General features: G+C 44.1%; 1 protein-coding gene across 2 annotated transcripts; it reads right to left on the bottom strand.

Moving 5' to 3' along the window:
• Positions 1 to 2,171: 2,171 nt before the first annotated feature.
• On the bottom strand, positions 2,172 to 27,029 carry GOSR1 (golgi SNAP receptor complex member 1). 2 transcript variants are annotated; one of them, XM_031591638.2, is made up of 9 exons: positions 26,896 to 27,029; positions 26,478 to 26,583; positions 24,945 to 25,032; positions 24,605 to 24,712; positions 24,117 to 24,208; positions 23,658 to 23,732; positions 12,309 to 12,338; positions 6,457 to 6,539; positions 2,172 to 5,527 (listed from the first exon to the last, which is right to left on the bottom strand). In XM_031591638.2, the coding sequence occupies exons 1-9, from the start codon at positions 26,924 to 26,926 to the stop codon at positions 5,403 to 5,405; spliced, it is 738 nt and encodes a 245-aa protein (XP_031447498.2). In that variant the 5' UTR covers positions 26,927 to 27,029; the 3' UTR covers positions 2,172 to 5,402. The 2 variants fall into 2 exon arrangements, with proteins under 2 accessions (XP_031447498.2, XP_031447499.2); XM_031591639.2 differs by having other exon boundaries at positions 26,484 to 26,583.
• Positions 27,030 to 27,044: the final 15 nt, after the last annotated feature.

Here is a 27,044-nt window from a genome sequence, read left to right as displayed (position 1 = left end):
GGGTGGCTGGAGCTGCTGAAGGACTCCTCGCCTTACGAAGCTGTAACAGAGGGGGGAACAGAGCCTTCCCAGCAAAACACCTCCTTCTGCCGAGCTCATAGGGATGGCTGACTACAGCCTGTGGGTCCTAAGGAATTTCTCCTGTTTTTTGGTCCCAGGTGCCATTCCTCAAAGCCCATTTGTTATACCCTTCCCAGCTCTGAACACCCAAACCCGGCAGCATCCCTCCTTCCCATTCCTCCCCCTCCTCCCACAGCAGTGCAGAGCTGAAGTATTCCTGGATGTGAACAGATGAACTCATTTATCCCCCAAATGTGAGCTTTGTTTTTTTCCTTTTTACGTTTCTAAGCCAGAATAGAGGTTGGAAAGTCTTCAAATTCCCCCAAACACCAGGAAAACCAGGAATAGCATCCCACCATCCCCTCAACCTGCTTCAGGTGCACCATGGGCTGAACGCCGATTTGGGACGGGCATTGCTGGAGGCTGGCAGCCCCCTCCACCCCTTGACATAAGGTTGTCACAGACTGACTCACCGTCGCACCTCAGTGATGCCTGTGGGTAAATTTAGCTCTGGTGACACACGCCTGACCCAGAGGGAACTCCTCTTATAGCACAGTGGGGAAACCGCCCGCATCCCAGCGCTGTGCCACCGGAGCACAGGGACGCAGCACCCCACCTCACACCTGCACTGATGACACGGCCCTTCTGCTGCACTGTTACCCTGGAATGGAATTAATTTTCGTGCTGTCGCCGCTCAGCACTTTTTTTGGGGCTCCTCTCAGTTCCTTTTTTCCCCCACCTGCGCTGTTCCTGCAGAGCTCTGAGCGAAGGCGGCCGTACAAATGTGATGGCTCAGCAGCGTGGCACCAACACAGCCAGCTCAGCACGGGGCTGGGGAGCAGCCTGTGTGCCTGGGCAGTGCTGGAAGGAAGTTTCCACTGCACAAACAGCAGCAAAATGGGACCTGTGAGGTCTGCGATGTGCAGCAAGAGGCCACCAGCTCCTCCCGCTGCATCTTCAGCAAGACGCAAGCTGAAGGATTCTGATTCTTCTTCCAAGAGCACTGCATGGGATGGGGGTGGGCAAGGAGGGTGAGAAACAGCATCCAAAGAGGTTGCAATCTGCCTTCCAGCGCTGCTGAACAGACACTGCACTGTGCATCAGGGGGTGAGGATTCATACAGACCTCAGCGGCGATTCTGGAGAAGAAAACAGTGAGAGGACCACAAATGCTGCTTCAAATGGTGGAGGGACTCTGATTGCAGCCAGAGCTCTCCTCCTTTACGAGCAGAGCTACCAAAAGTGGGTTAGCAAAGCCTCAGGGTCCCATTAGGAGCAAGGAATGGTGGCAGGAAATGGAGGAGCTGAGCGCACACACCACGCAGTGTGCTGGGAGGTGGATGGTTAAAAATGTATCTCCGGCGCTTGTGCCACTATAAATTATTGACTGTACAGGGAGCTGGAAAAAAGGATTCAACCCCATTAATAATTTACCCCCTAATCCAAACAAAGATGGAATTTTATGCACCACTTATTACCAGTGCAGCAACTGGGAAAATGAACGGCGCTTCCCGTCCGGAGGCAGAACAGCCTCTGTGCATCCAGAATGATCCCAGAGTTGGCTCTCCAGGCAGGAGCACCCAAAGCTGCCCTGAAGGAAGAACTGCTCACCCCCAGCAGTCTGAGGGTACACGAGAGATGCAGGGATTCATCATTACTGCACAGCCCCCCACACAGGGACAGGTCCCAACCAACAGCTGCGTTGTCTGTGGGTGCCGTTGTGAGATGCTCTGGTCCATGGCTGTGGGTTTCCACACCGCCTGCACTGAGCTCCAAGGTTCACACCTGGTGTTGTGCTGTGAGGTGGGAGCAAAGGAACCAAACCACTGAGAAGTGGTTTAAAAAAGAGCATCACCTCCTATAGTCTGTCAGCTTCACACTGGCCCCCGTTTGGGCAGGCGTTTGGGAATCCATGTTTTAAATTGTGGATTTATCACAAACCTTCATAGAGCTCACCTTGAGAGAAGCCCATTGTGGCACAGAAGCAGAAAACAAACCCACGTGTACATCCAGGGTCAATCCCAAACTGCAGAGATGAGCTCTGCAATGTCTGCATCTTCACTGGAGCTGGGGAGGGAGAAGTTGCCCCGGGGAAAGAACCAAGCACCCTGCTTAGAGTTCTCATTTATTATTAAATTACATATCAAAGCTTCGTAATTACATCCAGAGAATGCACAATAGGTGAAAAGTAATTACAGATACAGTAAGTTTCAAGCAGCTCTGTGAAAAGCAAAAAAGAATCAGAAAGTGCAATCAGAAACTACAATCAAATTAACTTACAGAAGTCCGGACTGGGATGTTTTGTCAGAAAGGTTTTGTTGGTGATGACTTTTTTGGTGATGGTGGTTTCGTTTTGAGGGAATGTTGATTTAAACCACTTTCCTCACTCTGCAGCACACAGAGGACAAACCACTGCTTTGTTCAGAGCTGAGCACAGCGCTGGGTTCGTGCAGCCAGCACACAGATCCCAGGAGGATTTCTGATGTCACCCAGAAAAGGGTTCAGTTCTGTCCCATTGTGCTCTCCTTGGCTGTGCACTGCTGTTCTGAGGGCTGCCATAATCCAGCACTGTTAGAAGGAGTTTCAGAATTATTTCTTCCTGTCACCCCTCCTGTCTGCTTCACATGAAAGGTTTTTTGGGAAAAAAAAAAAAAAACGTAAGAAAAAGTTATGCATGGAATGATGTTAGCAAACAAGCTGCTGGGTTTGGGGAGGCCCAACAAACCCAACCAAATGGGAGTTCCCCAACTGGGAATGGTGGAGCAGTTTTGGGAACGTGGCTCCTGGAGGGGTCAGCACAGACCTGGAACTTTTACATCACCTACAAACACGTTACTTCTGCTCTTTTATTTTCAGCACCCAGTGAGGAACTGGTTCTTCTCACAGCAACCTTAAGACCTTCAAAAGACAGGACTTCTAGAACTACATAAGGTTCTGCTTGATCAGTTAATGAACCTAGCAGGAGCTTGCAGCATGCAGATACCCAAAGCTCATGAGCTCAGTACTGACCACAAACACCCACTGTGTCTTCCCAGAGCAGCAGAAACCCCCACATCCTTGGTTCTGCCAATGCTCAGTGCTGACCAAACACACACCCAGTGCTGCCCGTGGGCTCCAGCAAACGGAGCAGGAGGATCAGACAGGCAGAAATGGCAGGGACACAAACACCAGGGTCTGTCTGAGGGATGAGAAGTTGCCAGCAGGACCTGGTTGAGTTACTACATTGCAACTCTGCTGGGAATTCCAGAAATAAAAACTGTTTAACACCATATTTTCCTAAAGAACTGCATGGAAGGACCATAGCTAGCATTTCCAGTCAAGCTTTATCAGAGATAATTCAGCATATTTATCTTGTACTAAAATAAATCAGTTCCTTCGAAACATCTTCATAACATGAAAAAAAAATCAATCCTGTTTACATATTTATTATAATTACATACTTTCCATAGCAGCTTTTTCACACAATAAGATTAAGTATATGCACCAAATCATCAATTAAGTCCAGTAAAAAGACGGGTTACCAGATTAAGGAAATGAATTTATTTATGGTGCTGCAGATCTCAGAGTGCCCTCTATAGAGCAGCCAAATCCTACAGATCTGAAGCAGATGCACGACTGCCAGTTGGGATCCTGCACAGGGTGGGATGGGGGAGATAAGGGCTGATCTCCCAGCACACAGCTCCATTAATAAACTCCCTTTATCCATCAAGGTTTTTCATAAACCCCTTTAATAAACGCTTTATATCAAACCAGGAATATTCCCAGATCAACCAAATAATCACCTTTATTTACATGTATTAATTCCAAATGCTTTCTAACCCCGCCGACCGATTAGAAGCCTTTGTAGACCTTTTAGCACAAAGTCATTATTCTGCAAATAAGCCTTCCAGCCCATACAAACGTTTCAGAGGCAGCAGTGTGGGCTGCACACCACACAGGCACAAACCCCAACCCCTCCAGACACAAGAAAAGCAGTACAACACTGCAACTGTGCCACTAGGCTTTGTTCCAGAAGATGACCTGGAAGCTACCTGACATCCGTGGCAATGGCATCCATGGAATCTCTTAGGAACACTGTCAAAGAGCTGATTAAGCTCCTAAGACATTCCAGTGCTTCAGTTGGGATTCACTGGGTTATCATACAACAGATGGAGAAAAAGCAGTTGAAAGAGCAGAAAGAAAAATCCATCGTTTGTGGTTCTGCAATATCAAAGCCCTTCCTGCCATCAGTTACCAATGCAAACACATCAGGGTTTGTGTGCCTGGACAAGAAGAACTCCCCCAGATAACAGTAAATAAAACTTGGTTTGTTATTTTACATTCAACTCTTCACCAGGAGGAGGTGTGTCCAAAACTTTTGCACTCAGATGCATTTGCCTCAGGTAGAACCATCGTAATTTTCACTTCCAATTGACAGTGTAGATTATATCTTACTTACAGTGTAAAAATATTAATGCTATTAGAATAACTTTATGTAAATTACAATACAGACTTTTCAGTCGTTGTCTTTATAAAGACCTCTACGACGTCAGCCAAAATCCAAGTACTGACACCCAAAGACTGTTCTTAGGTGAACTCATGTTTGGTCACTTTTCAGATGACTAAACACTATGGTAAGGAGCTGCTGCAAGGGCACTGTGCTCCCTTTTTACAGATGAGGACCTGTCAAGTCCCTTTAAAGCCACAAGAAACCTCGTCACCGTTCCTCAGAGGGCAGTTTATTCATTTTCTGTGCAAAAAGTGAATGGAGCAATCCTTGCCTTCTTTGAGGAATTTGTGTGAAGAACAGTTTTCACAGCACAAACGATGAAGAAATAACTATTACCTCAACCATGAGTTAAAAAGAATTACAGAACATGTATCTAGTAGTAAAGCAACCTGATGGCTTAAAGCTGCAATATTCTTTTCGTAGGACAACAGTGCCCAGAAGTGCCTGCAGGCAAAGCAGGTTTCCTGCAGTTCCCACCTGCTGGCCAGCACCTCCCCAGCACCACTGAGCACAGGAGCTGTTCTACTGGTGTTGTTAAGTGGCTGGATTTACTTACCTTGCAATGAGAAAGGGACTAAAGGAGGAAAAAATTAAAAAAAAAAAAAAAAAAGAACAACAAAAAAACCCCCATCAAATTTAACCAGAGGAAATGTATGGCAGGGAAGGAGAAACACTGCAGCTTCAACCCCAAACCAGTGTTGTAGTCTATCATCATCAACTCCAGACATCATGCTGACGGTCCCAGCCAGGGGGAGCAGGCTGATGGAAGTCCATCTCTTCCCCTGCTCACTTTTCCTTGGCTGGGGGGAGGGATGGTGGTGATGAGTTTAGCAGAGTCCACGGGGGAACATCCATCAATGGAAGGCAAAGAGCAGCAGTAGGATGGTACAGATGCCAATGATGCTGCCCAAAATGAATGAATCCCGTCGTTTCCGAAGGTTGATCCTCTGGATCAGGCTGTTCACTGCTGGGAATCGATCTTTAAGCAGGGTGAGTCAAGGTCATACCAAAAAAACAGTGACTTATTTAACCAGCCCCAAATTCTGTATGTGCAAGTCAGCAATGCCACGAAGTACAGAACTACTCCCAAGTTGGAGAAAGAAGATGCAGTCAGAAAACTAACAAGATAAGCAGGATTACAACTGTACTTTGCTAATAAGGCAGAGAAATTATGATCTAATAATCAGAGGAGAGAGTTAACGGAACAGGTTAGAGTTCACATTTACATAGAACTCAGTATTTGATCACCAGTGCTTGGTGTCATCTCCGATACGAGGTTTTGTTACTCTTAATAAGTATGTTTAAATGAAAAAAAAAGGGGGGGGACCAAAATTTTGGTGATATTTCTTTAATGGAATAGTTACTGGTTAAGGGAACAAGCAAAAGGCATTTGACTGAGAGAAGCATGCATGTTGCAGGGATATGCACTATTCCCTGCACAGCACACAAAGAACTCCTCCTACTGTCAAGTCATACTAATGTCAATCCATCCTAAGCTAAGAAACCAAAATCTTAACATCTGCAAGCCTGTGACAGACAGAAGAATCCTCAGGTGATGAATACTGAGCTATAAATAATGCCAAACAGCAGCAGTTGCTCTGGCCTTGAAAACCAAAACCAACAGAGTTGGAAAGGTAATAAATGCTGTTATAGATCTCTGCATGAAAAATATAGACTTGGGTCTATATGCAGGATTCAAAGTTGAATAAAACCAATTTGCTCATCACATTTGTCATTAGGAGACTTCAGTTAGATTAAAAAAAACAACCACAACCCAACAAGACCACCGTAGGTTATGCAGCTGTTGGCATCCCAAAGCATTTTGATTCCTGAATCAATGACATACTGAAAAGAAGTTACTGTACCTCTTTCTTAAGCATTGGCAGCACAGTTTTTAAGGAAGGATACTAGCCAAGGTATTCATCTTGCTGTGTATTGACTTCAACATCCCTCTCTGCGAAGTCATATTTTCTTTCGTTGCCATGGCAATGCTGGAAAAAGAAAAGAGTGGATCAAGTTGCTGGTGCTAAGAATAATCTACAGCTAAAACAACAGGAAAGCGAGCAGGCAACACCTCTCTGCAGAACAATGAATGAGGTGAAGCAATATGAATGAAACAACATTTGTTTCCATTAATCTCTCTCTTTTGCCCTTACACGATTTCTCTTTCTGTAGAAGCCATTAACAACTGAAGACAACGACTCTCTGAACAAGGCTTTGGTGCACCTCCACACCCAGTGAGAAATGAGTGTTCCATTACAGCAAGCCTAAAGGTGCCCTGCCAGTCTACACTGTAAATTGGGAAGTTTGCTGAATCAAGCAGATCCCAACTCCAACTGAGCACACAAAGTTTGGGTTCTTCTGATTCATGTCCCACAAAGTCCAACTCTGCTGTTTTCTACAAGCTGGTGTATCATTACATTGTACCAAATGACACTTCCATCACAGCATTAAAAAAATCACATTTTTGACCCTCAGCCCTAATTAAGAATGTCACACAAGGAAATACAGTTTTCATATTCTGCTTCTTCAGTAAGACTTGGTCAACCCAGATATCAGAACACAATACAAGTGAATATGAAATCAATTCCCATTTCAAGTACAAAACATTCTGGAAGTTGGAGAACAGCAACTATCCTCTTTAAATAATAAAACGTGTAGAAGAAGATTTTAGAGAAATACTCAACTGACAATTTTTTTTTGAACCAGAAGCATCTCCTCAGTCCACAAAACCAAGAGTTCTACCACAGAAAATGAAAAGGCAGTCTGCTACTTGCAGTCCCAGTGATATTCTGTGTAGCTACACTGAATGCAAGAGCTCTGCCTTGACAAGCACACTCATTTACACATAGAGAAACAATATAGAAAAGTTTAGACTCAGGAGCTACAGCACTTAAGGAGGAAGAGTTTGAGGAATGCTGCTCTCCTTGGCTGGTGTGAATTGCAAAAAGAAGAACATCCATACAACGTTGTGGGATAACAACTCAGAAGATGGCACTTGCTACTGACTATACCTGCATGAATAACAATGGTTAAAAGAAGTTCCTGGATAAGTTTCTAAACCTTAAATATGGAGGGAAAGTGCTCTGGAAGAATGAAAGCTAACTGGAACATCATGATACAACAGAGAAATAGGAGAGCAAAGGCTGCAATTTGACAGGGAAATGAACAGATAGGAGAAAGCATCCTTTACCAAATACAGACATCCAAACTTACATGAGTGTTTTCTGCTTGCTCACACTCAGTGCTCACACTCACGTACCACTGACTCCACCAGGGCACTGCAGCCAACCACAACACCTGGCAAAAGCCAGCAGAGCCAAGGCCAACAGTGGCCCTTTCAGACCTACAGCACCAGGTCACTGCCAGAGCTCAGAGACGTCTTAAGGAAAGAGCCTGGATCAATGAGCAAAAGTATGTCTGGAGCACTAAGTTCATTCAGGCTCCCTTCCATTGCATCTGCCTACTCCACCTCGAGGAGACCTTCATGCAGCATCTCTTGCCTTCCCACTGTGTGCCAGTCAAAATTGGGAAGAAACAAACAAACAACCCCAAAAACATAAAAGGAAAAAATCTGCATCCCTCTCTTTAGTGGAAGATGCCCTTTCCAGCCCCCCTTTCTGCAGTTTGAAACATGTTTCAAAACAAAACAGAGCAAACAAACAGAACCCTGACACAATGGATGCTTCTGGGCACACTAAGATCAGCCTTCGTGCATTTTATGGCTTCGAGTTGTTTTATGCAGTGTGAGATCAGCACAAGGTAAAACTGGAGCTATGCAGAAGCAGCAGGAGGAGGTGCCCCATCCATTAACCTGTGCTGCTCCTCTGTGCAAGCAGAACCAACCAGAGCAGCTCCTCTTGCTTTGTACAGGAACTGGCATTAAGCAAAGCGTGTTTGTTGCTGTGGATCCACCAACTCACCTGCTCTGCTGACACAACTGATCTGTTTGATTACATGGAAGAGTCATTTTAGGACTAAATTAAAATTCAGACAGAAAGCACAGTTCTTCATGCACTGATCACCTGAAATATTGCCTGGTTTACCTGAGCCTCTGTAGCTGTGAACCTGAGACTCCTGCATTTAAGCACCACCAAAATGGCAATGCACAGCTTCTGGGAACTAGTCCCTGTCTGCTTCTGCAGTCTCAAGCATTTAAGCTTCCTCATATTCTTCATTAAACAGCTCTGCTTCCATACCCACCCCCAGCATATGCTCATTAACTCACTATTATCATTTGTTTACTGACAAATGTCTTTTTTTTTAATTAAAAAAAATTAATCTTCCTGTTCACAGCATTGGTCCCATTTAGTCACTTGACACAGCAATCTCTCCAGATGAAGAATTACTTTTTCTTCCATTTTGAAACTTCTACTCAATGTTTATGTCATAAGATTAAATCCCTCCTTCAGGAATCTACCTGCTCCCTGTGGTAGATCCAATTCTCAAACTCACTCAGCAGAACGACACAGAATTAAGGCTTAAAAGTGCACTTTTCTTCCCAACAAAACGATGATCATTTCTCAAGGCATTCTTGGAGATGATGAACGTTGATCCTCCAGCTTTCCAAAGCTCCCCAGCCCACAGGAACAGTTTGGTTCCTCAATTGTTCCTGACTGATGATAAGACATCTCTGCTAAGTCCACGTTACAAGAGTGGCAGCACTGATGAAAACTGAGAATTCATATCAGGACTGAACTAATTAGGACACATCCCCATGCCACAATGCTCACTACAGCACGAACTTTTCTCAGTGCTGCACTGGACTGAGGCAGTAGGATGGGTTGGGTACCTTTACCCCAGGTAGCAGCCATTCAGATGCAGTGTATCAGCCAACCAAATATACCAAAAGTCAGCTCCTTGCTCCACTTATTCACGTAGCTCAGTCCCATCTGTATGAGTGCAGAACTAAAACAAAGCTCTGAAGGAACAAGGCACGCTTTTAAAAATAAAATAACTCGTGTGTTACGGGAAGTTCAGCTTCACTTTGTGCTTCATGAATCATACTTGCTTATTTAAATGCATGACAACATCTGTGACTGAGGGGATGGACTCAGTGACTATGCATAGAAATGCAAGCTCTGCTTCTAAATTGATAACAATTATGACCACATTGCTTGTTCTTTGTGTACACACATACATATATAGGCATATCCATACACACACATAACCTTTCCAATTTCATTACAGATTGTCGTGTCTTCTGATGAAGGCTCAGATGAAAACCAAGGAAATGTTCCCCCAGAAATGAATGTGATTTCACCCAGATCCTGCAGACTCTTCTGAGCAGAGCTAGGACTCAAAATCTAACTCATACCTCCCCCTTCTGTGAAGTCAGGACTTAACACTAGTGAATTTTTCCCTTTTATTAAATCCTAATTATTACCCAAAGGAATGCCCCCTGTATACACACAGACATTTTCTATTTATTTATTTAATCTATGGGTTTGGTCAAAGCAAAAATGCTTGAGTCCATCCTGCCAATAGACAAAGACTGACAAGTGAGCCTGAACCAGGCATCAGAAGGAATATTACAATGAATTCCTAGGAGCTGGTCACACCGTGATGCCAAACTGTAGCAAATTGTCAAAGTGAAGCAACCTAAAAATATAAGCTGTTGGAAAACAAGAAATAAATCATTTGCTATTCTGAGAAAGTGATAATGTTTGAAAATGAAAACCTGAGAACACCAAACATATTAAGCAGAATCTATGCTTATATTTAAATATATCCAAGACGAGTGAACACAGTTCCAAAAGAACTGCAGTACAAACTATCACTTCCCACTCCTTTCTGGAAAGAAATATGCTGCAGTTAGCAGCCATGTCACATAATTCATTTAAAAATCTCATTATAAGGTTCATGCTAACACAACATCTGGAATGACAGCTTCAGCACCTATGCATCCTCTTGCAGGTCTGCTCGCTCCATAGAAGAACCACAGACAGGGCAAGTCAGGCCCTGCACTTCTTCAGTGCACTGCAAATCAGAGCAGGAATCCCACACCTGGACACCTCCAACTACTGTGGGTGACAAAAAAATCACCCTGGCTTCATCAGAGACAGAATTGAATTAAGGGGATCTAAATTAAACAGCACATCCTGTGTGATGTGTGTGGTTACCCAACTCTTTCTCTACAAAAAGAAACGTTGAACATTTTTGGCAATGGCTACAAGAAGTTCATTTACTACAGGTAATAAATGGTGCAACGAGGAGCACTGAGATCCAGCCTCCTAAAATCATAGCTCACCTGCTAACAGAAGGAAAGCTTTCTGCACCCAGCAGCAAGGAGCTCTGAGCTGAGCCAGGCAGTTGGGTCTATTGCACGAGAAGCCATCCCTGGTTGATCCATAGTTAACCACAGGTCTGCAGCTCACCCAAATGGAACTCAAAGCCATTTTACAGCAGGCAGGTCACCTCCTGATGATACTGTGGCTGGGATGCCATGGGGCTGGCTCACAGCTCGTCAATGAACCCATGCAACACACAGGTAGGTGCCCTGTTTGAGCCCCAGCTTGCAAGCCAATCCACTCAGGACCTCACTTATCTTGTACTCTCATGCTCCTCTGTGAGACGTAATCAGGAGGCCAGGGGAAGAGCTCAAATAATACGAGTCATTTTGCAGGATATCAAGCTTAATAAGTCATCACAGGCTTTATAATGCTTTAGTTATGAGAATGTTTGAGCAAGGAGAGCAAGGAAGAGATTTGACAAACACTGAGTGTTTTTATGAGGTGGAAAAGTAGGGCTACAAATATGGCAATAAAGGAGAGGATGTTTAATCAGGAGAAGATGAGAACCAAAGTAAAGTGAAGACTCACAATATCCGTGCTCAGATTGGCAAATATCTTTATGAGCCTGAGGAGAGACTACATCCACGTCCTCAGACATTATGGCAGTGACCACTTCTGGTTTGTCACATCACATTAACGTGGTGGTTTAACACATTCTTCCACCATGTTAATTATACTGAGCCCACTGAATGTACTTAAGCTAGCCAGCCCTTAATGGACACAGAGCCTCTAATTACTCCTCTTCATCACTTATGCCAGTACATGCATTATCTGAAACCGTATCTTGCTTGCTTTCTTCCTTTTTTTTTTTTTTAAAGCAATAATCTAAGACTTAAAACCATTAAGTCAGGCACTCTGAATTATTGGTTTTCAAAATCTCAGAGTTCAATGAAAGATTGGGAAGGGCACAGATGATAGAAGTAATCTTTGCAATGCTATGATTCGAGAATTTCTAGATCAGTTAGAGAAGGCAGCACTTAAATATTCAAACCACACGAAAACCAAGGAAAACCAAGTAACTATGCAGCAGCAACAGTCACTCAAGCCCATAAGGTCCAAGTGCCAACCAATATCAGCTGCATACCAGGATGCTGAACACGTCAAAGGACTACAGAAAATCATACTGCAGAAGAATAACCCTGAGAAAAAACAGCCCCACTACTGGAATGGCCCTCAACAACTCAACCTGAGATTCCCTTTGCTCAGCTATCCTCATTGTTGCCATAGAGGGTATTCATCTTTGAACAGAAACCCAAATTTTCCAAATTAGGCTGAATAAAATATTTCAGTAACACCATTATGTCAATGTTGAATAGTAAAAATAAAACCCCACTTCACTGTAATATCGTGTACCAGTTGTGAACAATACAGTTATTGTATAAAGAAAGTGACTGAGACTTTTGGACACAGTTCAGTGCAAATACTGATTGTACAGAAAATAATGAAAATTAGTAAATTCATTCCTACCTTATTGTTTCTTCTATCAGCCGATCTGAGCTGAAAGCCAAGAAAAAACAAAGTTAAAAAAAGGAACAAGCACTCAGTACTTTTGATCATTACATCAGTGATTTCCATGACATAATCCTTCACAAATTTACCCTTGCTAAGTCTCATTTCAGAATACAGTTGCTGTTCACTACAACACAGATCTGGCACACATATAATGAGAGTTCTGGAGAAGAAGAGGCACGTAGCATCCCCAAGAGCAGCACCTCCCAACTGTAAGCAAGGCAAGACCTCTCAGACCCCCAGCTCCAACCCAAAACCCCACCATGCCCACTGCCATGATCCCAGCACATCTCCGTGGCTCCTGAACACCTCCAGGGATGGAGACTCCACCAGAGCTGCTACTGCTGGCAAGTCCACAGCTTGAAACACGGAGATAGCACACAGAGCACTACAAATATTATGCCCAAGCTGGGGTTGAGAGGGACCCAACTGGGGTCAATCATTGAGAACATTGGAACTGGAACACTTCATTCTGCACCAAAGCCATGCTCCAAAGATCAGCTGTGAGTTGACTGCTTTAATGAAGTAAAGCTGTTTTCACCCACCGTGGGGTATTTATTACCATGGGCACAGAGAACTCAAACGACAACCCAAAGCATTTAATCGGTACTGAAAGCCACAAGATGAATGGTTCTCAACTTACAAGGCAGTCACCCTGACTATTGAAAAGGATGAGCTGCATATGAATTGTGTTCAGAATGATTGATGTGCAGGAAGGGCAGACTGAGCTAACTCATATTTTCTCATTAAATAAATAGCTGCAAAGCACACAGCTTTGCTGAACACATCTTCCAGCACGTCCTTCCTATTTCCTCTTCTGGAGGCTCTGAGAGCACCTCCAGCAGGTGCACAACCTCCAGCAAAGCATCATTTCACAGCTCACAGTTACAAAAAGTAACAGCCAGGTTTAAGGAAGACCAAAAGCACAGTGGGGAGCAGAGAACCAAAGCTTGACTGAGGTAGGGTGAGTGGAGGGGATGTTTACAGATCTCTGACTATTAATATTCTGTTTCACACCGATCTCACAATTGTAAGGTCAGATTTTAACTATCTGACAGAATCAAGAGGCAAAACACTGAAAAAGGTAATCTTGTGTATCTTACACATCCAAAACATTATGGAGTGCCCCAGAAAACCTCCATTTTATCCTTCTGCTTTCCAAGCAAAGACAATTCCAGTGGACATTGCCTTATGAGCATCCAAGCAAGAGATCACTCTGGGCAATATTAATCTGACTTGCCATATGTTTCAGTAAGCTGGGCACTTTCACCTGTCGAGACAGATGGCACTTAGACCAAGTCATTTAAAAATACTATGCAAAGGAATGCTAAAAGATGCTGAGGTCATCACCTACTGCAATAAGTGGCACAGATCCAGCAGCAGCAGTCATGCACATGAAATAATCAAGCCCCTGTGCAACTGTTATCTTCAGAAAAGATTGGGCATGCAGTTCATCATTTAAATACATGGACAGGTAATTTTTCCTCTGGGTTAACTTAAGTAAAATAGGCTTCTAGGATAGAAAAGCTGTGTGCCCATTACACCTAGCTTTTAAAATTATTTTTTCTTCTCTTTTCTTTTTTCTTTCTTCATAGAAGTACCGATTTTACTTTGCTCTGACTGGAAGATTCAGCAATAGCCTTCGCTCCCCCAAGCTGCTCGCACCAAATCTTTTCTATTTTCACAGTCCTGAATCACCAGGCAACATGGAGCTTTAAGGAATGCAAATGCTGCAGAGCATACTTGATACTCTAATACAACTATGCAGATTACGATGAAGCAAATCACACTTACGCAGATATTCCCATCACAGCCATTCCTGTCTCACAAATGAAACACCACGAGCACCCAAAAACCCAGCAATGCTTCAGTGCCATTAAGATTCCAAAGCACTGAAGAAGTTCTAAATATCATTAAGCTCTGTAAGAACTTAACTAGAAAAACACAAAGTGGAATTTAGCCTTCCCTGTGATAATAAATCCGATATTCCAGATTTTATCAGACTTGTATCAAGCTTGATTCACTTCAATGCCAAAGAAAGAAAGAATTCTGCTGGAGGTGCACAGCTAGTACAGACACAGATGCTAAGGAAGACAAAAAGTGCTGCAGAAGCCTCACTGACTGGGGCCAACACAAGAGCATGGAGTCAAATACACCGAGGGGATATGAGACCTAAGGAGAGAAAAAGAGAAGCAATCAAGGCCAGGCTGGTGAGCAACATGGGCTTTAGGGAGGTATCCCTGCCTATAGCAGGGGGATTGGAACTAGATGATTTAAAGGTCCCTTCCAACCATTCTATGACTCTATGAAAACGTATAGCAGAGGTCTTTGCAAACAACAAAAAACTGATTCCTATGTTGTTAGTGAAGAGCAGAAGTAGCACCTGCTGTGAACACACAGCAGAGAGGAAAAAAAGAGTCCATTTGCCTATTAATACTCATCTTAAATTGCCACTGTGAGAAGAGCAGGTTGGCCAAAAACAAAGAGTTGGGATAAGCGGGCATTGCTAGAGACAAACATTCAGGAAGCAGAGAGAGAAAGGTTCCAACACCCACACGACCAGTGGGTTCCCTTGGTTTGTTAACAGCACACCAAGCCGGGTGCTAAGGAGATGCAAGGCTTTCACACTTCCAGTTGCAGTAGCCAAAATGAAATAACAGCTTACAACAACACAACAAAACCCAGCAGAAGTACGAGCATTATGCTCATGTATAGATTTGCCCCAAAGGAACAAACTGTTAACAGTGTAAATGTCACCGTGCCTTCAAGCTCTACACGTATAAGCAATTTTATTTCTGTGGATCACTGTGCTGGGGAGTGTGACACTCAGCAACCGTGTTCAAGAAGAATGAGGAAGAGCTGCAACATTGGAAAAGAGAAGAAAAATCATGATAGCACATCATCATGTTGCTCTTAAGTCAATGCAAGCAATTTGTTAGTCTACAATGAACGAAAACCACTGCTCTAGGCAGGAGGTACCAACATAATGGTGTTGGGTTTCCTTCCAGATGCTTCACATCTACCTTGGACACGTGCAAACAGCACGTAAGAGGTTACAGACAACACAACAACCAATCTGCAGTCCTGCGATAAAGAACTCATTAAAATCAGACTCCTAACAACATCATTAAGTAAATATCTCAGCAGCGCGTTGGTTACAGCGAGAAGAGCCTCCTGGATCTAAAGGTAAGCTAACACAGCTCTGCAGCTATCAAACACCTGTAATTCTGCCTACATCAGGACTGCAGATAATAAAAAGATTTTTCTCTAAGGCTGTTCAGAGAATGATGCAAGGGATGCCATGGCTTTGGGGCGGAGCTCCATTCAGAAGCCAGAGGACACCAGCATGCTGTTTGTCTGGGATCTCTAAAGGGCACAGCCCACACCTCCACTGCACTCCATGTATTTGTCTGAGAACTATCAGCAGAGTAAAATAAATGTTTCTGCAAAAAGAGGAGTTAGCCAAGAAAGCTCTTTGGCACACAGAAAGACTACTGTGAGTGCCTGATGTCTGAGAGTCCCAGGAGGGTGAGTAACAGCAATACTTCTTCCTTTAAAGCAGATCTATAAGGAAATAAGAGGCTTCTCAATAATCTGCACTATCCAGTTTACCCAAAGAACGCAGTTAAAAACTTAAAATGAAAACAGCTCCTATCATCTAAATGAAGTGCAGCAGCTGGTTGCCTATTAGTAAGCATAAAACCAAAGCCAGGATGGCACCAAGAGCCACATAACGAAGTTTCTAGAGGCTCTCTGTCCACGGTTGGGAAAGTTCCTGGATAGATTGACCCTCCCGTGTAATTGCTCCCTATTACCCATAGGAACAAAGTTAAATGAAAGGAGAGGGCAGGCCTTACTGTAAGTCATTATCAGTAACCACAGCTGTCAGAACAATTCCAGTAACTTACTAATGGCTCTATCGGCATCTCCTTGGACAGAGAACCAGCATTCAGTAGTAGGGCAGTTTTCACTATTTCCTCTGGTTTAAGAGATACAATTTAAATTATACCTTTAACCAAGGGGAAAAAAAAAAAACACCCTCAAAACCAAGCAACACCTGTAAGAGCACAAAGCCTTCAGTGTCCAACACCAACGTGACAGAAGACACCAAGACAGCCTGTCAGCAGTGGTGTGTTGTGCTCAACGATGAGACTGATGCACCAATTCCACGAAACACAAGCTGCTTACAACCAGTACTGTAACAAAAAAGATTGTGTCACTTCTCTACCTCAACCTTTTTTTCCCAAGGCTGGAAAAATTGTCCTACCACTCACACACCCATAATGGCAAAAAGGGAACGCCAAGAATGCCTTCCAAAGGACCTGGCCACACAACTTGGTATTTAATACCTCAACTGTCATCTTAATTTCCAGTGAAGATAGAAACAAAGTGAGAGTTATCCCTGAGATGACAACCCAGTTTTATTTTAGTACAAAGCCTAAAATACACATTGGGTTTCTGCCTCCTAACTCTGCTGTGGTTTTGAGGTTTTTTTGGTAGGTGTAGGAAGCTACACAGCCTGACCTGACCAGAGCACCTGAAGTTAGAACTACTTACCTGCTTCTTATGCTTCAGGAAAGGATTCCTGCAATTGTACAGTGAACTAAACAATGCATTTTAAATCTCAGCAGGTAGGAGGCAATGCTTTATGTCCAGTAACCCAGGCTGCTAGGACATCTGCAGTGACTTCTACACAGCAGTGAAGATGATGAGCACCTCATTCTGAAGCAGCAATAGAAATAATAAACTCAGCAACTATATTTACACAGTAATATAATTTTCCAAGAGATATAATATCTATTCCTGAAAAATAGAAATAATCATTGCTTAATGTATCCATACACACACATATATGCAAACCAACATATCTTCTGGTAATCACAACAGCAGGAGGGGTCCATTTCTCTGGAAGATGTTTGCTTCATAAAACATTTCTATAGGGAATATCTGCATTAGAATGCTTTCTAGAATGCTGTAAGCATCAGGAGTAAACTTGTCTTAATTTTAAAACTGTTTCCTTCTCATAAATGGGGATATTAACATGTTCTGTAGCTGGAAAATTATACTATATGCATCACTGTTGTGATTATATGTGAACAGAGTGCTCGCTGAGGATAAATAGAGCTCTGCAATCACCAGAGGCAGCTCCTCTGAAATAAGGGCTAATTTGCTCATGTTAAATAAGCTACACAAAAGAAACTCTATAAAACTCCACAACTGTCGGATCTGTTCAAACAACACACCTACTTTTCAGATCCTACCCATGGAAGATGTGTTTCGGTACCTGTCAAAGTCCCAACTTCAATACAGCCCTTGTGGAAGGAAAGCTGTCCTAGTTAAGAAACGGTGTTTGAAGGAAAACGAAAAGCAAATCAGCACACGTGGCTGACTTGTTTATTTCTGAAACGAGCAACTTGCTTCAGAAGTGCACGTGGAGCTGTGAAGTCTGAAGGGTGGCTTTATGTCCCTGCCTCCCCACACCAAGGGCATTAAGGTAAAGCCCAGAACCACAAACCAAAGCAGAGCTTCAATCTTTACTTTCCTTTGTTCATGATGTACTCAGGTCATTTTTTCCCAACTGCACTGTGAGGTTTTGCCCTTGAATTTCTGCAGATGTCCATAAAGACCTGGGGTGGATTTCATAGGGTTTTCTTGGGGGCACATGGAAATGAATACATAAGTTTCCATACTTTGTACCAACCATGAGTTCTGAGGTTCTCAATGCTGCTGCCTGGCTGTGTCCTTGGTCACCTGCACAAACTGGTGTAGCTCTGTTCCAATCTCCAAAGGAAGCCCTCAGAGTGAGCAGGTACCTCCCCTCCTTGCTGGAACAGACACACTGAGGTGTAACCATCTCACCACAGTCATCAGGGAATTTATCCTCACTGCCTTTTAAGTGAAATCTAACTGTAAGGAAAGCATGCAAATAAACCTTGTGAGGCTAACAGAATCTTTAGTTTAGTGGTTGTTTGGTTGTTCTGTTCGTTTTAAGCCTTAAATATAGCACAGGAAGATGAAAAGCACCACTTGATTTTACTCTAACGAAGCTCCAACTATTTTTAAAGGGAAAACCTCTTTCAAATCCTGAAGTGCTAAAGGCTGATTTTCACATTCTTTTAGAAAATTATTTATAAATAGTAACAACACCCAGGAGAGCATCTTCTTTCGCTGCCTGCAGCCTTTGAACCTCCCCAAATTCTCATTAAACTACTTCAATAACTCGCTCAGGCATTCATATTACACTCCTAATAAGTGTTGAAATGCCTTTTTTCCAGTCTTTTTTTTCCCCAGTTTTTTTTCCAGAACTGCCTCCTCTTATTGAGAAACATTTATCATTAAGATATGAAAACAGCTGCACTGTGCTCAGTCCAGCTTTGTGGATAAGTGTGGTGATAGATGCATGAATCCCGTGCTCAGACTGGGAATGCTACAGAGGAAGATGATGCAGCTGCTGTCACATAACCTTGTGTCATTCTGCCATGAGGTTCTGCCAGCAGGCTCACAAATAAAGCCCACTCAACCCCACACAGGGTCCAGGCTGAAGGAAGAGTCACTGATGTGCAAATGCCATTGAGAAAAATCTGCTGCAACAGGAGACAGAGCAGAATGAGAACACGGAGTTGGGTTTCGAAACAGGAGTAGAAGCTGTCGTGCTGCTCTGGGATAGCAAAAAGCTCCCTTGTTCAAATCTCTTCCTTAAAAACCATCTTATTTCTGCTGCCTCTAGGATGGCATGTACAGCCATACCCAAAAACTCAGCGTTAGGGAGGTTCAAAGCTGCACCAGACAAGTCAGTCTGCAGGGTAATTACAGTCAGCATCCCAATTGGCTTGCACTAGCACTTCTAATGCAATCATTGCCCAACTTTCCCTGATCCAGAAACAAAGAAGCCAATGATATTTAACTGCATTTGGGAAACTGGTGACACAATGCTGCTCGAGCTCTTTCAGTTAATCACAGCGTGGAAACGTTTTAACCTAGATTCCTCACTCCTGCCTTGCATTATATCTTCCAGTTCAATAGACAAAGCACTGCAGCCTTCTATTACTATTGCACAGCAAGTAAGCAGCCAAACTGCACCTTTTTCAGTGCTTCTTGCTAAACAGTCCAAACCAAGCCAATGGTTAGCATGGATTTGCCTTTCACAGCAGATCTATTTGGCTTTTTCCAGAACTGCTACAAAGTAAAAAAAGTTATTCATTACCAAGCTCTGCTTCAGCTAAAATCTGTATTAAAATTAAGAAAACAAAGCAACAAGAACAGCGCATTCTGCTTTGACACGAAGACAAAATAAGTTCAATTTAGAGATGAGTGGAGCAATTAAGAAAGCCCTTACTGGGCCAAACTACAGCAGAGCTCAGCAGTTCTGAGGCACCAGGCATGGAGGCTGAGCACGGCTCCCTCCTGCTGTGCCCAGCCAACCTGGGAAGGAGGAAGGAATTGGTGAATTAGCTGTTTCTCTTACGGTCTCTCTATTTGCCCTGTGTGATGGAGATGCAGAGGAGAACAGCTGGAGCAGCTGCTCCCAAGCATCTGTGCATCCCCTGCAATGGGAGGTGAGGGTGGGGTGGAAGAGGTGGCCATGGCAGCACTCTGGATCTGAGCAAACGCTGGAGGTGCTCTGAAGCCCCCCAGTGACATGAGCAGCACAACACAGAGCATAGATGGCCCACAGGGCAGAGCAGGGAGCAACAAAGAATGGGAAATTACAGCCAGGTAGAACGCTGGGAGCTTCTCCCACAAAGCACTTTAAGGAAGATCCCTGTAACGTGCCTCAGCATCTCATTAAGCTGACTTCTCTGCACACAGCAGTGCTGAGCACTTGTGAGCAACATCAGTAGGAAGAGGGAGAAATGGTGAAGAAATCACTCCCTCTGTTAAGAACTCAACTGTGTTATCCAACAAAGTTTGAAGGCGGTTTCCTGATGATTATTCTCTACAGAACGCAGCCATTTCTGCCCCCAAAAACACAGGAAATTTGATATAGTTCTCTAGAAAAATGAAATGCAATAGTAGCAATAGAGACATTTAATACCTCAGAGTGCTTTACATGGACAAAGTCCCCTGGAGGCATTCAAGGCCAGGCTGGATGTGGCTCTGGGCAGCCTGGTCTGGTGGTTGGTGACCCTGCACACAGCAGGGGGGTTTGAAACTAGATGAGCATTGTGGTCCTTTTCAACCCAGGCCATTCTATGGTTCTGTGAAAGTCCCCCACAAACACTGATTTATCCCGAGCATCTCCATGAACCAGGTATATATTATTTATAGCACAATTACACAACTGCTGCAAATCCCCCTATTCCTACTGCTCGCTTCTCCCGTTCCTCTTTTGCATGCAGAATGCAAACACCCTCCTGTGATTTGCTCACTCTCCTCCCACTGTGCCACCCACCCACCTGGGCTCCCCCCCCCACCTCGCTGTGTTCACACAGCACTGCTCCGTGCCCCTGGCACAACCCCTCATCTCACCCCGTACCCCAGGAAGCTGCACACCTCCTTCCTGGCTGGGCTGAGGGCCTGCAGGGCAGCACTCACCACAAAAAGAGCCAGCTGGTGATTAAATCAGCCCATGCCATCTGCACCAGCACAGCCACCAGCAGCGCTCCTCCTGGAAATGGGCAAATGTCTGATTTTTGAGCTAAGCACAAGGCAATAATCACAGCAACCCAACAAGGGCAGGACAAAGCTCCAGCAAGAGCTGGTGAGCACAACTTCATTCCCCATTCCCCAGCAACTCAGCACCATCAAGGCAAACATTCTCACTTGCATACACATGCAGCACTGCAAATTTAATCAAACGCATTACTCCCTTCTTTGCTGACTTTGGGCACAGCTCATCAATAACTGCAGAACTTCTCAGGGCGCACATCGAGCCCACAGGACTCCATCCACTGAGGCAGCACTTTTCAGAGCAGTTTATAAACTGCTCAGCTACATCTATTCATCAAAATTTTTGTTTCTTTTAGATGGAAAACATTACAAGAAAAAGAATGACTTGTTTACTTCCTTGCCAAAAGCATACAGACACATTTACTGCACTGCACAGTCCCAAGGAAACAAATATTGGAAAATCAACTAGAGTTGCTGCTATGTGAGATCTGATGGTTCTTTAAGCAGCTGCCTTGCCAAAAGACCTGAGGTATGAAGTAAAAATATTAGCAGGGCATCGGTACGCAACAAGAACTGCCTTCCTGCCTCTTTTTAATTAACAGGTGTTAAAATCTTTATTACAATTTTTATTAAAGTTTTCAGCACTGTTGCTTCTCTCTCCAGAGGTAGGAAAACAGGAAAACCAACCCACAAACCATCAGCACAGAACTAAAATTGCAAGGTCAAACACTCTTTATGCCTCTCACCCCCAGGAAGTAACACTGAGACAAACCCACCTCCCTGCTAAACCCAGAGCTATGGGAGGAACCAGCAGCACAGTGCCCGTGCCAGCAGCACTGACACAGCAGCAGCACCAGCCTGGGGAAGGGAATCCAAATGGATGCCCAATGCCCACAGCTTAATGGAGAGCAGTGTGTGTGTGCTACACCGAGGGCTCAGAGTGCTTCTGCTGCTCTCATTCCCTTGCTGCTTAATGTACGTTGGGATCCTTTTACTCATCAGACTTTTGTACTCACAGATTATTATTTTTTACTTCCCCTCTTATCTACATACGGAGAAGGCAGACTCAGACTCAGTCTTTCCAGAAAGGATGATGTTTGATATAGGGCGGAAAAGTCAAAAGGCAGATTTAGGCACAAAGCAGAGATCCAACATCTGTCCCAAAGCTCACCCAAAGAAGAGCTTTCTGGCACTTCTCCTTACCCCCATACTACTTGAGATCAGACATCAAGCAGGGTCACAACCGTGTACTCCACTACTAAATAGGAATATAGGAATACATCACTCGTGTGGCACTGTCACCACTCTGCAGCTCACAATAATACCTTGCACAGTGTGAGTTCCCATCTCCATTTTCAAGCTCTTCTCACAAGTTCCACAACTTCACTAAAAATACATCTGAACTCTCCCAGTTACCCCTTCGTGACAATCTACATGCAGTGCCTATTTCTATCAATTAGCCAAGCACCATCATTCACTGCACTGCAAACACCTCAAAACACACACAGCCTTCAGTCATTTCCTCTGCCAGCACGTATATCTAAGCTTACAGTCTCAATTCAGGAGTTCTGTGCATCTTGCAGGCTTTGATTTCCTGCCAAAGCTGCCTTCTCCTTCTACTCCAGGCTTCTTCACACACCTTCGAGTTATCTCTGCTGTGCAGTACTGCTCCATGATTAGTTTTAGTTTCCTAAACATCTCCAACTCACATTAAATTCTTGTTTTCTTTTTCTTTTTCTTTTAGTCTCGACGGATATCTTCAAATTATCACCTAGAAGATGGTTTAAATGTTTCTGAAATTGCTTATTTTTCACGTATTTTTTATCCTTGAAGCATACAGAGAGCTTGGTACGTTTGAAGAGATCAAAGCAATGGATGCCTCACAGAGCTCCAGTTTCAGTGTCTGAAAACATCTTTCAGGTAACGTTTGCAAAACTTCAAGCTTCCCTCTTTTCAAAACAGAGCACTCAGAGGATCCTCAGCTTTTCAGAAGTGTATTTTACAACTCCAGAAATATTTCATTTGTAGCTTTATCTAAAATAAAGTATTCGCAACCCCTCCAAAAAATAATTCAAAATTGAAATCCCAACATCTGGAAGGAACCCAGTTTACCTTAAGGAATCAATGTCAGGCAATTTAAGCATGATGTTCCAGGTGATGTTCAACTCCAAAATATTGAGCCTCTTTTTTTTTGTGGAAACTTTACATTCCCTCATCATTCATGCCTAGTGACAAATTCAAACTAAAGGAAGGCTGAGGTTGTTCCTTCTTTTAAATGAAAGCCTGCCCTCTGGTGTGAGCCTGCAGCTTAGTATGACTACAGCCAAGAACAGACAGATCAGAGCTACTTCTTGACTATGCATCCCAGTCATCCACAAACAGTGCTCTTCTGCCAGTGCTCTGCTACTTCTGTGTGGGGAATGCACAAATAAAACCTCTCCTAACCTCGTATCCTCTGCAGCAAGAATCAAAAGGCAGCTCTTCTTGTTTTCCTTGTCCAATAAAGTACAGACAACTCACAAATATTGGGGAATTAGTCTCTTCCATTGCCTTCTGTACACATTTTTTAGAGATAAGGAAAAACCACAAAGTTCTCATCCACACTTGAAATTCGGAATGCTTTACCCCCCAGAAAAATTTGCAACCTCCACCATAAAGAAATGTGCAAGTTATCCAGAAATAACAAGCAACACCTACTTCCGAAGGTGCTCGTGTTCCTTCAGGAATAGTTCTGTTCTTCTGTTATTCACGCCAGACCCACTTTTATATGACCTAAATGCAAAAAACAAACATTGAAAAACATTTTCTCCAGAGGCTTTTCAGTAGACGCTACTGATTCACGTACACATCATGCTGTGTTGCTCTGAAATGACCAACCAGAAAAGCTTCGGTCACATTCAAACATTCTTTAAGTCATCTGTGTTTAACAATTTTACTTTTACAAACATGATTTCATTTTCACAGTTAAAATTAGCGAACAAAACCACCAAATATTTCTATCAGAAGCTCATTAAGAGTTGTGAACTCAAGCAACTGCTCTCATTTTGCTCAGAGTGCAGAGGACTAACCCGAGCCAAGCACACTCCTACAGGACGTGCTGCCTTCTCCCCTCTGGCACACTCCCACAGCACTGCTGCAATACACAATGCAACTTACTCAATATCTTTTCGTACTGATCCCAACAGATTCTCCCTTTCTCTTATTGCCAAGAAGTTCGCTTTGGTTTTGTGGAATTCGTGAGTATAATCCTGCAATAAAACAATCACTCCAAAGTTAGAGTCCTGAGATCAAGTTACCAAAGCAAGACACTCAAATCTTGTCATCTCTGTCACATGTTAGCCTTTTTGCTGCAGAACAGCTAAGACCAACTTATTAAATTCACATCATATTCAAAGTGCACGTGAAGTTTTTGAAACCCTGACCTCATCTGGAGAAGTTTGTAAGAATGTTTTCAGATCCTGTGCTTGCAGCACATGCGAGGAAAGATTTTTTTCAATAGATCAGATTTGTTGTTTCTTTCATATTGGGCACTCACAGAGCCTTCTCCCAGCCAACAGGCATCTGGAGTGTGCCTGAGCAAGCTGCTAGTAATACTAATAATTACTCCAAAGAAATAAAACACAAGAGGAACACGTGCTTGTTACCTGCAGGATGTCTCTGTGACGCTGTAATGTGTGCATCAGTGCAGCATTCAGGGATGGGACTCCTGCACTGTTTGTATATTCTGCCATTTTGTCATTTATTCCAGTAAGCTGTAGGGGAAAAACAAACAAACCAACACAAAAACAAAACCAACCTGAAAATGGTTTATTATTTTAGGAAATGCATAATGTATAAGGTAAAAGAGCTTTCCCTTATATCAGATGCGTGCCTCCAGAAACACTTTTTTACCACCCATGCTATTAATTTCTGAACACTCATCACAGAAAGCTGTACTGTAATACTTCAAAATGCTGATGTAAAAATCAGTAATTTGTGTATTACCTTTCCCAGAAGCTGTTCAATCTCCACAGCCATGGTCTCAAACATTCTGTCCTGACTCGACCCATTTAAGAGAGGAGTGGTGTCAGAGCTAAGGAAGAAGAAAGCAAGTTACTAGAACATACAACAACCTGTATCACTTGTGGAAAACAGCACCTCCCCTTGGAAGATACACCAAAGAAATGACACCAAACAAATGATTATCTCCACAACCAGAGCAAGATCAGAACATTTTGTGCAGGATAGCAAAACTAAGTAAGATAATTAGAACAAACAGCAAGTTATATATACCAGAGTTAAGAGAGAGAATCTGACTCAAGAGCAACGTGATTATTCCTGAGTTGCTCTCAGGCTTCCAGAACAGAAATTCAGTGAAAGATTCAAAAAATCATTTCACCCTCCAGAAACTTTATACCCAACCCAAATGCAGGAAGCCAAGAAACATTCTTAAATTTCAAAGGAACGGGCAATGAAATTGGTAATGAAAGCAACTTTTAGTCAAAAGACAAAAAGCACACAAGACCGTAGGATACACAGGTTTGTACGTATCAAGACATAACTTGAGAAAGATAAAAAGTAAACACTGATTTGAAAAAGAACTAAAATCAACACACATACAAGCAGTAATCACTCTCATAACTGATGTGCAATATGGGGATCCAGGATTAGCAGGCAAGGAATGGCATTTTTTAAAGACTGCACACAGGGACAAAGAAGCTGATAGCCAGGTGCTATGGAACTGCAGAAAGGCCTCAGATCTAGTCTTTAAGCTAGAAAGAGTTGGTGAGTTTTGTCATATTAATCCTTCAGTCAAATACAAATCTGCCTAAATAAACAATTTCCTCAAACAAACTGTTACGTATACGTACAAACACACATATATAGCTCTCCCTACTACAGCTTACCTTAAAGGAAACCAGAAATAACAGCCACCCCTTGGGAAGGGACTGCCACAGACTGACTGCTTCGCTTCCCCACTCCGTTAGTGTTCTCCTTGGGCTGGTCAACACAGCCCCACACCACAGTTCCCTCATTCCTGCACAGGACCACCAGCACCACAGCCACCCACCGTGGAAGTGCCTGAGCACAAAGCATTTACTGAAGTCCCTGAGAACTGTAATGCAGGAAGAAGCAGCAAACAATGCAGGCAGCTGTACTGTGCACTGAGGAAGCCGTATCCTTCCCTCACACACTTCCCCCCATAATTGAGTGGCAGCCCTGTTCACAGCAGGAAGGCTGGAACTCGACCTTTAAGGACCCTTCTGACCCAAGCTGTGCTGATCCCATGAATTACAAACTGAAGTTTAAATACAGCTTCCCCCATTGCCCTGCGTGCTCTCACAGGTGGCACACACACCTGTGCATCGATGCCAGCACCTGAAAGAGACATTTCCCAGAGCCTAACACCAGCACCACAAAGTAAGCTTCTTAAGCAACTGTGCCGCAGGTGGTAGTGGGGACCAGCATTAAGCAAACCACAGACACGAACCAAACGCTGCAAAGAGCAAAGTAAAACGTAAAGAAACGTGTTAGTACCTATACCTGTCGCGCCGCCCGTCCCGGCTGCTGGTGCAGAGCTTGCTGAAGGAGACCAGCTTCAGGTCCAGCTCGTTCTCCAACTGCCTCGCCTGCTTCCTGAGATCTGCACGGAAGGGGGTGCGAGGGGAGTCACACACAGCCCCAGGCCGCCCGGGGAGCCCCGCGGAGCCCTCACACAGATGCGGCCCCAGGGGGCGGATGAGGAGGACGGGGGCTGAGGGCCCGCAGGCCGCGCCCCACACGGCCCGGGGCCTCCCCGCCGCGGGGCTCAGCCGGGCACCGGCGCCTCACGGCTGAGCGGCCGACGAGAACACCGCACCCTCCAGCCGCGAGCGGGCAGAGGGGACCCGGCGGAGGCCTCGCCCTGCCCGTCTCGTGTCCCGGGAGCGCCCCGCGCCGCCCCGGCCCCACTCGCCTTCCCAGTAGTTGCTGCTCCCCACCGCCATCTTTGTTGTCCAACGTCAGCCGCCGCCTGCCGAGAACTCCTGCCTAGAGCGTCTCCCTTCGAGCGCGGTGCCCGACGGGACGGCCGGACCTCCCAACGTAGCGCCCCCCAGCGGATGG

The sequence above is a fragment of the Phasianus colchicus genome, chromosome 21 (assembly GCF_987193195.1).
Source record: "Phasianus colchicus chromosome 21, bPhaCol1.hap1.1, whole genome shotgun sequence".
NCBI classification, from domain to species: domain Eukaryota; kingdom Metazoa; phylum Chordata; class Aves; order Galliformes; family Phasianidae; genus Phasianus; species Phasianus colchicus.
This window is presented reverse-complemented; position numbering and strand designations above follow the sequence as displayed.

Coding starts and splice junctions, on each gene's coding strand:
- GOSR1 (XM_031591638.2), bottom strand. CDS start 26,926: ATGGCGGTGGGGAGCAGCAACTACTGGGAAG. Junction 23,733..24,116: donor TCAGTACGAAAAGATATTGA/GTAAGTTGCATT, acceptor TTTTGCATTTAG/GTCATATAAAAGTGGGTCTG. Junction 12,339..23,657: donor GAACACGAGCACCTTCGGAA/GTAGGTGTTGCT, acceptor CTTGGCTTTCAG/CTCAGATCGGCTGATAGAAG.